Genomic DNA, 12,835 nt, shown 5'->3' on the forward strand with positions numbered 1-12,835 from the left:
GGAAGATCACACGACAAAAGAGTACAAAGACTAAAAAAGTTTATAGATGAAAAAATAGTAAAAAATAAAGATAAAATAAAACATTATAAAATGTTTAAAATAGACGGTAAGATCAGAACTATAGGAGAAAGCTCACAGATAGATATGTGTCTTTAGGAGAGATTTAAAGGAGATTTAGGAGTTTCCCAGACTAGATCCTTTGAGTGCAGTGACGGAGATGGAACACTGTGACACTGATCCTTCATATACTATCAATCATAAAAACCAGGTTATGCTCTGAGAATGGAAGTAGACTTATATCAAAGAATCTTCACGTCAGGCACGCCACATCTCTTCCCAGCTTTTACACTCGCCATTTATTTCAGTCTCTGGGGTTACAGGACATGAGATTCCTAAAAGTGGAGACGGAGGGACATCTCATCGCAGCGTGAGTTTGGACACAGCAGCGGATATCCTGGTTCCAAGGACAGGAAGAGTGCTCTTCCTCTACCACCCCCTCAGACACTGACATACACATACAAACAACACACTCTGTGGCATTGTTAAGGGCAAAATCACTGCTCCTACTTTTTTTTTTTTACCTTGAATGCTAACAAGCCACAGGCTCTTGTTCCTCATACCAAATCTTCAAATGCCCTGCTTCTCCCCAGGGAGCGTATATATCTACCCCTGAGTGAAAATAAATAAACACAGATGCCCAGAGTGAGATGAGAAAAACTTCATATCGAAATACTAATTTCACCCTTTGAACTGAGCCCCACTGGTTTCTTATCAGTCCCATGATAGCCTCTTTCCCGCGCCAAATGAGTCCATGTTCTCCCCCATCCTCATTTCCTTATGTTTTCTGACAGCAGAGCTCTGTTTTTCATCAAAAGGTCAAGGGCCAGCGCCATGTCATTCCTGCTTCTAAAGCCAATCTCCAGCTGCTCCGGCTTGCCCTTTACCTTTTTTATTATTACTTCACAGCGCTATGATTCTGCTGAGTGGCCGAGTCGTGCTGTCTCATTGGTCAGCATCAGCAGTGTAGAGTGGTGATGGACAGATAGATTCTAAAAAATGCTACAAAAATGTGCAAATTTACAAAAACATTTTCAATGAACAATAAGAAACTGTTTCCGCCCTCTTTTTTTATTTTTATCTCCTTTAAATTTATGTGATATATCATTTTTTGACATAACATTACATATTATGTATCATTTAGCTGATATTTTTATCCAAATTGACTTACGATAAAATAAAGATTTTTTTTTTAATGTAACCACACATAATGTATGTTTTATTTGTTCTAATATTTATTTGTCTACATTTAACTCTAAAGTAATTTTAGCTGGTTATCACTTATCTGCAATGTTTATAAGTTTTTGAATAAAGTTGTCTGGCATGGTCTGAGTTAAGGTAGTTTTCTATTTCTTTTTTTAAAATAAAATCTTGAAAGTCAATAAAAAAAGCAGCTCAGCGTGTTTTGAATCAGCGGAGAAAGTTCTCAGTGAGGGTGTAAAGTTTTGCAGAGTGGGCAGCAGCGTACCCTGCCTCCTCTAATCTGTCCAAATAAACACTCTTCCTCCCTCCCCCTGGTTCCAGGGGGTTATCACACAAACCCCTCCACTACTCCCCTGCCCACCAGAAGCAGCAGTCTTTAACACAGCCCAGCCAGCTCTCTGTGCATTCATATTAGAGGCAACACAGGATACACACTCACACACACACACTCACTTAATCATATCTCAAACTGGAGTCAGAGTGAGGAAACAGAATGTCAGGAAAGGAAGCTCTGAAGCCAGTGGGAAAGCAGAGTTTGCCTCACGTCTGTGGAGCTCCTTTCTGAAGAGTGGAAGATTAAATTCACAACAGCGGGCAAATATCTGAAGATTTTTTTGTTTGCCTTTTTGGAAAAAGACCAGAAAACTAAAAAGTGGTAAGTATAAGAATCTCAACTTTTACTTGGATACCACCCTCAAGATCTGGAGAAGACGTACATCAGGAGGAAATTCTTGAAATTCTCTTTGTCTCCGACCACTCACCGCTCCTCAGGTCTCTGAGTCCCATCATCATCGAACTGCAGGAGGACACATCCTCAGGTTTATACCACACAGTGAGTGTAATCAGTGTATTTATCTTTTATTCATTGACTGTGTTGAAGAAGGCCAATCCTGACCTTGTTGAAGTGGCTTATTTACTTGAATGAATTCGGGTATACTTCTCATCCAGAAAAATCACATTTCTGTGTTTGTGGATATTTGTGAATTTTGATGAGGTTGATTTAAACTGGAAACATAAATTGATGATGTCACCAAAAGGCAAATGTTAAAGCTCCAGGCTGGAGGCTGACACACGCTCATAAACAGAGCCCCTTCAGGAATGCAAGAAGACGCCAGTAAGAGTAGAGAACTTTTTGAATTTTTTTCCCCCTATGCATGACTTCATGCAACAGCGAGCTGATGATGGAAGGGGGCGGTACACATTTAGGTGATTTGCATATAATGTCATGGACAGGACAAATATGAAAGAAACATGTGTTCACATGGTTTAACACAGAAGCTTCTCACAGATCTGAATACAGTGGGAAATAGAGGAATGTGTCGTTTTCTCATCACAAGGAGAATTTCAGTTAAGTAAAGAGTTCAAATTAACTAGAAGTGAATATAAAAAAACTGTAGCACAGCATTCATTCTCTCACAGTCACAACATCGTTCTGACACTCACATCAGTGATTACTGATTTGACTTCTCAGAGTTTTCCAGCTGCTGTGGACTCATTGTTCTGGGTGGTGGGTATCCTGCAGTTGGGAGGTGGGGTCTGTGGAGCCCATTTCCTCCCACTTAAAGCTGTGCAGTTATCTGTGTTGACTTTCCACGCCTTTCACCACATTATTCAACAAGACCATTACTCAGTGGACAAACAGTTTTTCATGCTTTTACTGGGTTGACACAATAAATCAGGTCATGGAGGGAGGAATTAAGAGCAACAGAAAACAATTTAACATTTTATGTTACTTTAAATATTTCAAATATTGCTATGATGAAAACATGTTATATCCATATTGTGAAACAAAGATTTTCTTTATGCAGTTTTCCCCCAAAAGTCAAGTTTTTTTCTGATAGACAGGTTCAAATTCATCCACTATAATCAAGATTATTAACTGTTTTGTGTTTTTTCCTGCAGATAAGACCACTAAGAAGATGAGTCTGTCACAGAACGGGACGCTGGAGAAGACAATGTCTGAGCAGGCCCCCTCTGAGCCACGCTCCCCCTCCAGAGTGGGTTCAGGGGTCGTGGTGCCGCCTCCGTACTCACTGGGCTGCAGCGAGGCCGCTGAATCCCCCCTGGAGCTGAGAGGCTCTCTGGACTGCTGGGCCTGCTCTGTGCTGGTCACTGCCCAGAATCTCATCATCGCACTGATCAATGGTGTGCTGGCTGCCATCGTGTTCGGCACCATCCTCACCCCTGCTCTGACTATGGTCATATTTGGTTTTCTCTGCCACTCCACGGTAATGGTCTCTCATGGAAATTTCTTGCAGATTGAAAAGCAGTAGTTTATGAACAAATGGTCTTTAAAATGAACATGCTAGAAATGGTTTGAAACAGGAAATGACATAGACTGTCAATCAGACTGTGAATGAACTGCACAAGGAGAAAGGAAAATGTTTTTCCAGAGATTTGATGCTGTTTTTCCTAAATTTTTCTGGATCTTCCTGGAGCTTAACCCTAATTTCTTGCAGCTGTCGCTAAGCTGCTCCACTTCCTTAGTGTAGTGCATTGTGGGACCATAACATAAACCGTAGAGTGATTTTCTAATCCACTTGATAATGATTCAGTTTTCCAGTGTGACCACACTAAATCAACAATTCTCCCAAGAATTAGTATGAAATATGGAACTAGGGCACAAGTTGGGAGCTTTTCTGAAATTACCACAACACTAAACCCCATTATCTAAATAAAACTCTCAACTGGGCCCAGCATGACACGCACAGGCCCCAAAGGTTAAACACAACCAACACCCTGTTCTCATCTTTAACACACAACCACTGAACATTTAACACAAACACGTCCAGTCATGTTACTTTAGGGACCATACAACACTAAATGTGATCGATCAATACGACATGACCAGAGGTCGCGAACAGACAGAGCAACATGGTCATGTTGTCATTTCTGAGACTCATCTTTCACTCTGATCAAAGAATATGTGAATGGTTTATCAATATCCAGCATTTTCTCAATGTTTGCCTTCCACCATACTCTCCATTCCTGACCCCTATAGAATCATTTTTCCCAGCTTGGCGGTGGAAAGTGTGTGACCGAACCCCTGATAGCCAAGAAAATCTCCTGTGAATGAGTGTAATGATGTAGGAGAGGAATCTATTTAAGTCTAGATTCAGCACGAAAAAAGGATTCTCCTATTGTTCAGCACTGGGGAGGATTGCCTGTGATGTAGATGAAGTCTTGCATCAATGAGCAAATATCCTATAGTAAATATATTTGGTAAAGATAATTTTTCCTGCTATGCCCAGAGTGCAGTGTTTTGCATTTATATATGTAGTGTGTGATGATTGCTGGGTAGTGTTTCTGTATTAGCGTGTTATGTGATAACAGTGTTTGGTTTTGGGTAAAGATACAATAATTTGGTATCAAATGTTTGACTTTGAAGTTAAATGTTTTGTGAGCTTAGCTTGAATTTTGGGGTTTGCGTTTACTGTTTTGAGAAAAGGAGAGGAAGTTTCAGGAAATGGGTTTCAGAAAAACTGTAGGTCCTGTGACCTGTGACCTGTACACTCCTTTATTATTAATATCCATGGCATTATGCATCCATTTTCTTCCCCCAGGTGCAGCCCCATGGAACATCCCTGTACTGCTCAGACGTGCTGGATGACGGCGGCTGCGTGGCCTTGCTGGTTGTGGGTTTCCTGCTGCTCACCCCTCTGCTGGTCCTGGCTCTGGCGGCCTACTGTCGCCTGGCCCGACACCTCCAGCTGGGCATGTGTTTCATCCCCTACAGCCGCGCCGTCTACAAGAACCTACCCTTGTCACGCCACCAGAGGTCTGATGGGGGAGGCTGCTGTGGTCAGCAGGGAGCTTCAGAGAGGGAGGGGAAGGGCAGCATATGGGTGTAGGAGAGGGGATGAAAGGAGAGGAGAGGGGATGAAAGGAGAGGAGAGGAGAGTAAAGGGGAGGAAGAATGTCTAAATGATTGTAAGATGTATCCATTGAGTCATTTTGTTTGTTTAGTTATTTTTTGTAAGGAGTTGGAGTTCAATATTGCCTTTGTATACTATTCCACTTGTATTTTTTTATACTTTTTAAAAACAGTGTTGTTTGACCAACAGGCTGAATTTTGTGTTTTTCCTGCAGAACTCTGCGCTGAACACGGTGGAAATTAGCCAGTTTCATTTAAGAGAAACAGTGAAGTTTTAAATACATCAATATAAAGTGCACTGAACAGATTTAATAGACAAAATATGTATGTGTGTACATATGGTTAGCATCATTATTGCAAGTCTGTGAATATTTTGTGATTACAGCTTCTGTGGTAATCACATCATTTAATGGGACATTTCTCCAGGTGTCCAACATGTTGCTTATTCTCATTAAAGCATAAACATTCAAACAAGTGACAATACTGTCAGTGTTCAAGACTCAGGTAGATATACTGTGGTACATCTGTCATGTCAGCATGTCATATCGCTATGAAATATTTATTCAGTCTGTATCCTATTGTATTTACATTGAATAGGTAACTTCATCTATATTTAGAGTAGATATAGTAAATCATAACTTTGTTGGTTATATTTTTATTACTAATTCGGTTCTTAATGGTCATAGTTTGATTTAGATTTATACATTTTCGACCACTTTATAACTGGTTTGGGTTTAGCTATTCATTTATTCTGCAAAAATTGTGTTTCTGCCTTATAAAAAGTTATTTAAAAGTCATTATACATTCCAGGTCAAACCATAATAACTGCCTCTGGAGGGGAACGTGACTCAGGAGCTTGAATTTATTTTGACCTTTACCTACCTCTACTGGTGATTATTAGGAATTACATCTAAATCTCTTTGACCCTAAAACACATTAACTCAGAGGGTACATTTTGAATCTTAATTTATTTTAGCAAAAGTATTTCAAATGAGATATCAATAATATCTAAATTCTAACAGGAATTATATTTTCCAAGCAGTGTCTTTAAATAACATTTAATTATAAACTTTATTTATTATTTTGTTTTGTTATAAGTCACACCATGTCCTATATTTGATCAGATATAGAAAAACAGCAAATATGTCACGTTAACCTTGGTACTTGTTTGAGATACACATATAGTGTATCACTGGTAATGTTATATTCTGTAATAATATTGACAAGTGAATAAACATTACAAATGTTTGTCACTTATCTGTTTATCCAGGTAAGTGTTCAGATAAAATGGAAAACATATCCAATTCATGATGAAATTTGAAAGATGAAAATTGAGATAATCTGCCAGTGCTGCACAAAGTAGAATGTAATCTTTGTAACTTGCTCAAGTAGTTATTCATTATTCAGTTTGGACTCATTTATTTATTTACTTGTTATTACTTTTCAAAATGGCTCAGAGGTGATCTGGTCATGGCAGAAACCAAAACTACCATAGTACTCCACTTTGTTTTAAATGCAAACCAATAACACTGTCAGAATTAGGCTTTTTTAATCATGAGCTCATTTTATTCAATGTTTTGATCTGGATATAACTCTTGACATCATAGATCAGAGGACGAATGGTCACAAGGTTTTAAATCGAGACTTTGATGCTATTACACTTTTAATCCACTAGATGGAAACCGAGACATGGTGCTAACCGTTGAAGTGAGAGAATTAAAGGTGAAGAAGTGTAAATGATTCTTTAGTCAAACCACGGGAAAGAGATATAAAACCTTTATTCATGTATAAATTACAAACACAAGGTTTGGTAGGTGTTCGAATAAAACAATGTTTTTGCATAAAGTGTTGGATACAAATTTTATGTTTCATTGCAGTGTTGTGCTTCTATAGATCTGTATTTCACATTGAATATTCTGGATGTGTGTGTGTGTGATATGTTGTTATCATGTCCTGGATGGGTGTGTGAGGTTAACAGGGCTGGTTGTTGATATTCATCAATAGTTTGTGATGTGGGGCTTTGTAGGGAGCTGTGAATGCACCAGGTGCCAGGGTGCCATGTCCGTCTTCATTCACTTGACCCATGATGATGAAGTTGAGACCTATCGGAAAGAAAAAGTGAAAAGAAGTGAGTTTGATCAGTGTTACATTATTGATCTATCAGGTGTGTTTGTTTCCGGGAAGCACGCACCTCTCCGGAGCAACGGGCATTTCTTGCACTGTGACACCAGGTTAACCGACATGGTTTCTCCCACTTGCGTGATGGTTAGCCGACCTGCCTTGTAGGCCTTAATAATGGACACGTTAACGCGAAGAGTTCCACGAGGCCCAGGGGCCAGCGAGGTCACCTTCCCTGTAATCACTGGATAAAGGAGGGCTCAGTCAGAACACAGCATCTGAATGGTTAATTGCTGTGCATATGAACAGTAGGATGATTACCAAATTCACTGGCACAGAAGCTTGTCTTGATGGTTCCATCTCTTTTACAGGCTTTGGCACAAAGTGGGTTTTGAGGCACTTGAAAAACAAAGAAGACACAAAAAGTGAATTAGATGCAGACACCTTCCATTCAGGGAAGCAACTACGTTCACATGACTTCACTCACCAGGCCTCTTTCCGTCCGGCCTTGGAACTGGCACCCTCCTGTCCTGGCCTGTGCTGTCCTGTCCGCGACCTCTTGTAGGCTTAACCGGTCTTGGTTTCTCCGCGGGCTCTGGAGGAGGAGGTGGCACATACTTGGCGGTAGGGGCAGGTGGCGGCAAGGTAGCGGCTGGACGTTCACGTGCAGGTTTCACTGCAGGTTTTACCACAGGTTTCAGAGGGATTGACCTCGTACCAGCTCCAGAGTCGACTGGTGGGATGGTAGAGCCACGAGGGACACTGGTGTATTGGGCGAGGAATCCATCAAATGTCACGCTAAGGTCGGACACGAACTGGACCAGCAGCTCGTTGCCATTGGTGATAATTGGTCTGCACAGGAAACAGGAAATGGACATGGTGTAAATAGTGGATAGTTGGACTAAAATGGTCAACAAAGAGCTTTAAAAATGATTGTTACTCACCGCGGGGTCTGATCACCACAGTATTTTGCAATCAGGTGTGAATCATCTTTCTCTCCACCATTGTAGAAAGCCACGTAATCAAACCGACAATAGGTGTCAGGCTCCAGGATGAATTTATTAAACTTCACCTGGATTACCTAAACAAGTACAGAAATGGGACTTTTTTAATGTTCACTTGAAGAGTCGTCCTTGTAAAGGCTTTGGAAAATCAAATGTTTCCCTGCTGGGAGTGAGTGTGCAGCTGACCATATCAGGCTCCACCACGATAAGCCAGGAGCAGCTGGTTCCTGGTGGGTATTTCTTGTCAGGCCAGTTGGGTGTCATGATCTCTCCCTGGGCTTTTGTTATCTTCCCCCCACAGATCAGTTGATCTGAAACAAGTTGCACATGAGCAAAATGAATGACGATAAGAATAAATCGTCAACTTTGAAATGCTTTGAACTTTTGGTTCTCCATTGTTTATACATCAATCACACATAATCTGGAAGTTCATTTTCCTCTCTACACAAGATGTGTGATCTGGGAGACTTGGAATTTCTGTGTATTGCAAACATTCCAGGAGTGTTTAAAAAGGTTTAATAATTTCAATGAATTAGTTATAGTAGGAGTTAATAAATACTCATATTTACAGATTATCTAGTATTAATAAGAACATTTATGTCATTTAGAATCATAATATTAGAATCGTAAATGTAAATAAATAAAGGCTTTGTGGGTTGAAAATAAATGTGAATTTATTCACATCCAGATGCTCTGCAGTCTTTTTTATTCACATCCTATCATCCAATTGGAATGTAACAGAAAGAAGAAGCTTTTAGTAAATGACTTAATAAAGAAATCATTCAAAATTCTTCTGAAATATTGAGGATTTGCAAAAATGTTGAACTATTAGTTTAACCATCTAAAGCCTAGGAGTTAAAAACTTCATGGAGGGTGCCTAATTAAAAACAACGATAACATTTTCTTAAAAGCTTGGTCAAGAACACAGGAACAACTGTTCTATTGGTCTTTATTTAGGCTGCATTTACATATATATGAAGAATTTTGTTTTGAGCATGAAACTGTAATTATTTCATTAAGTAAATGAATAAATATATATGCACAGTCTAAATATGTGAGTTGGTTTTACTTCTTTTTTTAAACTTTTAGAAGCAATATTATACAATTCATGTGTGAGGTTTATAATATAAATATTTACAAGACAAATAGGACATTTTTGCTCTAAAATGTGACCACGTACCATCCACATATGGTTTGGTTCCACTGAAATAGGCCACAAACCCTCGACCCTGCGTCTCCCCATCAGACACCATGTCCAGCATCATGGTGTTTGTGGTAGAAATTAGAGAACCGGGCCGGAAAGTTCCACAGAAACGACCCAGTTTTTGCACCAAGTTGGAATGGCCATTGTAAACATCCAGATAGTCATAACGACATTGTGAGTCGGTCTCCAGGTCAAAAATGCGGAAGGAGAGCGTGATCACATTTCCCTCGGGAACCTGGAAACCAGAGTGTACATGAGTCAGACACTGGGAGACGGAGTGAGGGGGCGTCAGGATTTCAATATGCTGCAGTTGAACTGACTCACAGTGATTTTCCAGGTGCATTTGCTGTTTGGTTTGTAGAAGCTTGGGAAGCCCTCACTGCCAACAAACCCTGAGTCTGCCACCAGGTCCCCTCCACAGTAAAAGATAGGCCTGAGGGAGACAGGGAGACTATGATGGACAGAACTGAGGACAGTCAACAGAACTGCATCCACACAAGTCCACAAGACCCCTCAATTTTCTCTTGGACAACTTTCTTAAGGAGAGCATGTCTTTTAATTCATAGCACTTTCACCCTGAAATACTGCCAACTTGCAGCCTTTCACTATTTATTTTTAAAATGATACCCATATTTTTTATTTTTCCTGCCTTTTCTGATCATGTATGCTTACAATGTTAAAATACAACATTGAACATCTTATTTTCAAAATGGCACTGATTTTCATATCAATGGCTAATTAGCTAGTTGTGAGTTTGTTTTATTATCTTTAATCAGCATTAACGTTAGCTTCCTGTTTTGATTAATCAATATTTTGGTTCTAAAGAACACATAATTCTATAAAAAGCAAAAAGACAGCTTGTCTCTATCGTCACTCTACTCAACAGGAGTTGAACACTGTGTATTCACTTTGATACTGAGTAATTAATTAAGCTGGGTTTGTTGTGGTATGTGCAGAATAAGGATTTAAACCAGAGTAGATACTGTGTCAATGTGCTGTGTGTATTTACAGCAGCAGCCTCTAGCTGGTTTAGTCAGTATTGCTTGATCCAACAGGAGCTAACAAGGCTAAATTAGTTTTTTATGCCTGTTGTGTGTTTACCTGAAATGAGCATACAGCCATGAAAGGTATCACTTTGAAACAAGATGAAATTAAATAGTCATGGGAAAAATTTCATTTAGAAATAAAAACATACTTTTCAAAAAGATAATTTTGACACAACAAAAATTGAATTTTCGTAAATTGCTGTCCTCTGTTAGTTCACAGATTTTAGATTAATTTACATGCAATGTTTAACATAAGTGATTGATTTGATTATCTCTTTAATTCATGTCCTTTTTATTTATTCCACATTATAAACTCCAGGGTTCTTCAGCTATGAATTGACTATTGCATTTCAGCTGATATGATACTTATACCTTGTTTGGTTTATGATTTATTTTGGGATTATAATTGCATTTAAGGAAAAAAGGTGGACCTATGGGGTTTTGGAACAGTTAGGCTCCCCAGAGTTGAAAAGAAATTGTGGGAGTATGATGATGATGATGATGATGATGATGATGATGATGATGATGATGCTGTAGTAGTGGATACCAAAGTGGTTCCTCTATAAATGGGCCTGGGGCGTCACAAAATGTGTTCATTCCTTCTTTTTGTTGTACACTATGATAATGTTTTTACCATGTTCAAATCCTCATATTGAAAACAAATAAAAATTCTTAATTAAATGTGAAGTTATGCCACAACTCACAACTAATGCTTGTCATCCTAATGAGTGTGCCATGACCATAAAACTCACGTAATGGTGTTTGAACAATAAGCTTTAGAATCGTAAAAATGAAGAATAATGTACAGGAACTCGCTGGACCCCATTTTACAGACTTTCCTAACCTCAAGGTTATTGCGCCACTTTTTGTTATAAATTCTTTTGCCTCCTAAAGTCACAAATCTCACTTAATATCAACAGTTATTTTACAGAAAGAACATTTCCTAGTTCAGTCTCTTGCCAACAGGGATTATTAAGACCCGAGAAGAAGAGAATGTTTTTTACATTCTGTGGTGTGGGGAGTTGTTTTTGGATCAAATGTGCAAATTTTGCTTATTCATGACATTTCCTAGAAGCCAGGAAGTTAGAAAAACATGTGCTCTCTATCCCCTGGTCTGAATAAGTAAACACATTGTGGAAAGAAGACAGCAACAATCAGGAAGATTAAAACTAAAATCTATAGAAAAATAGTTTTTTACTAAATAAGAGCTCTGAACCCCAGCAAAGTCAGACGCCGTGCTGATTAGAGACAAGATGTTTTAGAGCCAGAGCCAAGTTGGTCTGATTCGACCTCACAAGCAGAACCAAAAGCATTAACATGTGTGGAGGCTGAGCCATTGCAAAGTCAGCATGCCTCACATCATAAGCCAAAAGCCAAAAACGACAGCTCTGTGCCCAATCCAACAGTGCTCTGGAAAGAATGTACTTACAGAGACAGGAAAGAATTCTGAGTATCTTTCCTTTGAGAGTTGTTTTTTCTCTTTCTCTTTATTTAATCAGTAATTCCTTGATTTTTGTCAAAATTAAAGATTCCACTCCAACTAAAACATCAACAAGCACACTAACAAAGATGAGAATCAAGTTCAGCACCATCCAGGACATTCAACACACACATTCTTCACACACCGCAACCTCACCTGGAGTAATTCTGCTGCTGAGCCTTTGTCCATCCTAAACTCAGAGACAGGAACAACGAGAGACCCCAGAAGCAGCCGACATTCATCATGATGCAGCGTGCACACAAAGTAAAGCAGCGTGCTGCAGGACAGGGAGATGGTAGCAGGAGGCAAGAGGTGAAAGACAGGGGGTACTGGTCGGAGGAGGTTGCTTACGTGAATTGGGCGGAGAGAGAGGGAGGGAATGAGTGGGGAGGAATCTTAAGGGTGGGGGAGTTGGAGAGGGGATAAGGAGACAGACAGTGAGAGGACAACAGTGGTGAGACAGAGCCATGAGGGGGGGGATTACGTGTGTGAGGAGGGAGGTAGGGAGGGAGAAGGCTTTAATTAGAACCAGATGTTTCTGGAGAATAACCCTGGTTTCAATATAACAGAGGGGGCATGGAGAAAAGAAGAGCTGAGGGGAGTTAATGAAGCAGCCAGAAATCTTAATGTACCACAACAGCACCTGAGACCTGTGATTGACTGAAGGAAATAAAGTTTCGACCTTATTTACTTTTTTTTCATCTACTTTCAAACAAAAACATCCAGGATCCAAAAGGACGTGTAGACAATGAAGTATCATAAAACTAATGACGGCTTTCCTCCCACCGTGTTTCCCTAAGCCCCAGGGGCTCCTTTGGCTCCATAACATTTGAGTCAGAGAGCGTATTT

At 39.7% G+C, this 12,835-nt stretch overlaps 2 protein-coding genes across 3 annotated transcripts; one reads left to right on the top strand and one right to left on the bottom strand.

Annotated features, from left to right (window-relative positions):
- The first annotated feature begins 1,600 nt into the window (after window positions 1-1,600).
- Window positions 1,601-5,609, top strand: tmem88a (transmembrane protein 88 a). Of its 2 annotated transcripts, XM_020085533.2 has the most exons (4): window positions 1,601-1,915; window positions 2,032-2,092; window positions 3,163-3,488; window positions 4,824-5,609. In XM_020085533.2, the coding sequence occupies exons 3-4, from the start codon at window positions 3,180-3,182 to the stop codon at window positions 5,109-5,111; spliced, it is 597 nt and encodes a 198-aa protein (XP_019941092.1). In that variant the 5' UTR covers window positions 1,601-1,915; window positions 2,032-2,092; window positions 3,163-3,179; the 3' UTR covers window positions 5,112-5,609. The 2 variants fall into 2 exon arrangements, with proteins under 2 accessions (XP_019941092.1, XP_019941091.1); XM_020085532.2 differs by having other exon boundaries at window positions 1,601-2,092.
- Window positions 5,610-6,895: 1,286 nt separating this feature from the next.
- Window positions 6,896-12,443, bottom strand: pcolcea (procollagen C-endopeptidase enhancer a). The gene is made up of 9 exons (XM_020085348.2): window positions 12,143-12,443; window positions 9,785-9,893; window positions 9,437-9,695; window positions 8,443-8,567; window positions 8,197-8,333; window positions 7,740-8,104; window positions 7,574-7,651; window positions 7,326-7,496; window positions 6,896-7,236 (listed from the first exon to the last, which is right to left on the bottom strand). The coding sequence occupies exons 1-9, from the start codon at window positions 12,229-12,231 to the stop codon at window positions 7,106-7,108; spliced, it is 1,464 nt and encodes a 487-aa protein (XP_019940907.2). The 5' UTR covers window positions 12,232-12,443; the 3' UTR covers window positions 6,896-7,105.
- Between the last annotated feature and the right edge of the window lie 392 nt (window positions 12,444-12,835).

The sequence above is a fragment of the Paralichthys olivaceus genome, chromosome 15 (genome assembly GCF_024713975.1).
Source record: "Paralichthys olivaceus isolate ysfri-2021 chromosome 15, ASM2471397v2, whole genome shotgun sequence".
Classification (NCBI taxonomy): Eukaryota; Metazoa; Chordata; class Actinopteri; order Pleuronectiformes; family Paralichthyidae; genus Paralichthys; species Paralichthys olivaceus.

Coding starts and splice junctions, on each gene's coding strand:
- tmem88a (XM_020085532.2), top strand. CDS start 3,180: ATGAGTCTGTCACAGAACGGGACGCTGGAGAAGACAATGTCTGAGCAG. Junction 3,489..4,823: donor GTTTTCTCTGCCACTCCACG/GTAATGGTCTCT, acceptor TTCTTCCCCCAG/GTGCAGCCCCATGGAACATC.
- pcolcea (XM_020085348.2), bottom strand. CDS start 12,231: ATGATGAATGTCGGCTGCTTCTGGGGTCTCTCGTTGTTCCTGTCTCTG. Junction 8,105..8,196: donor TGTGGTGATCAGACCCCGCG/GTGAGTAACAAT, acceptor TTTCCTGTGCAG/ACCAATTATCACCAATGGCA. Junction 7,652..7,739: donor GCCGGACGGAAAGAGGCCTG/GTGAGTGAAGTC, acceptor TTGTTTTTCAAG/TGCCTCAAAACCCACTTTGT.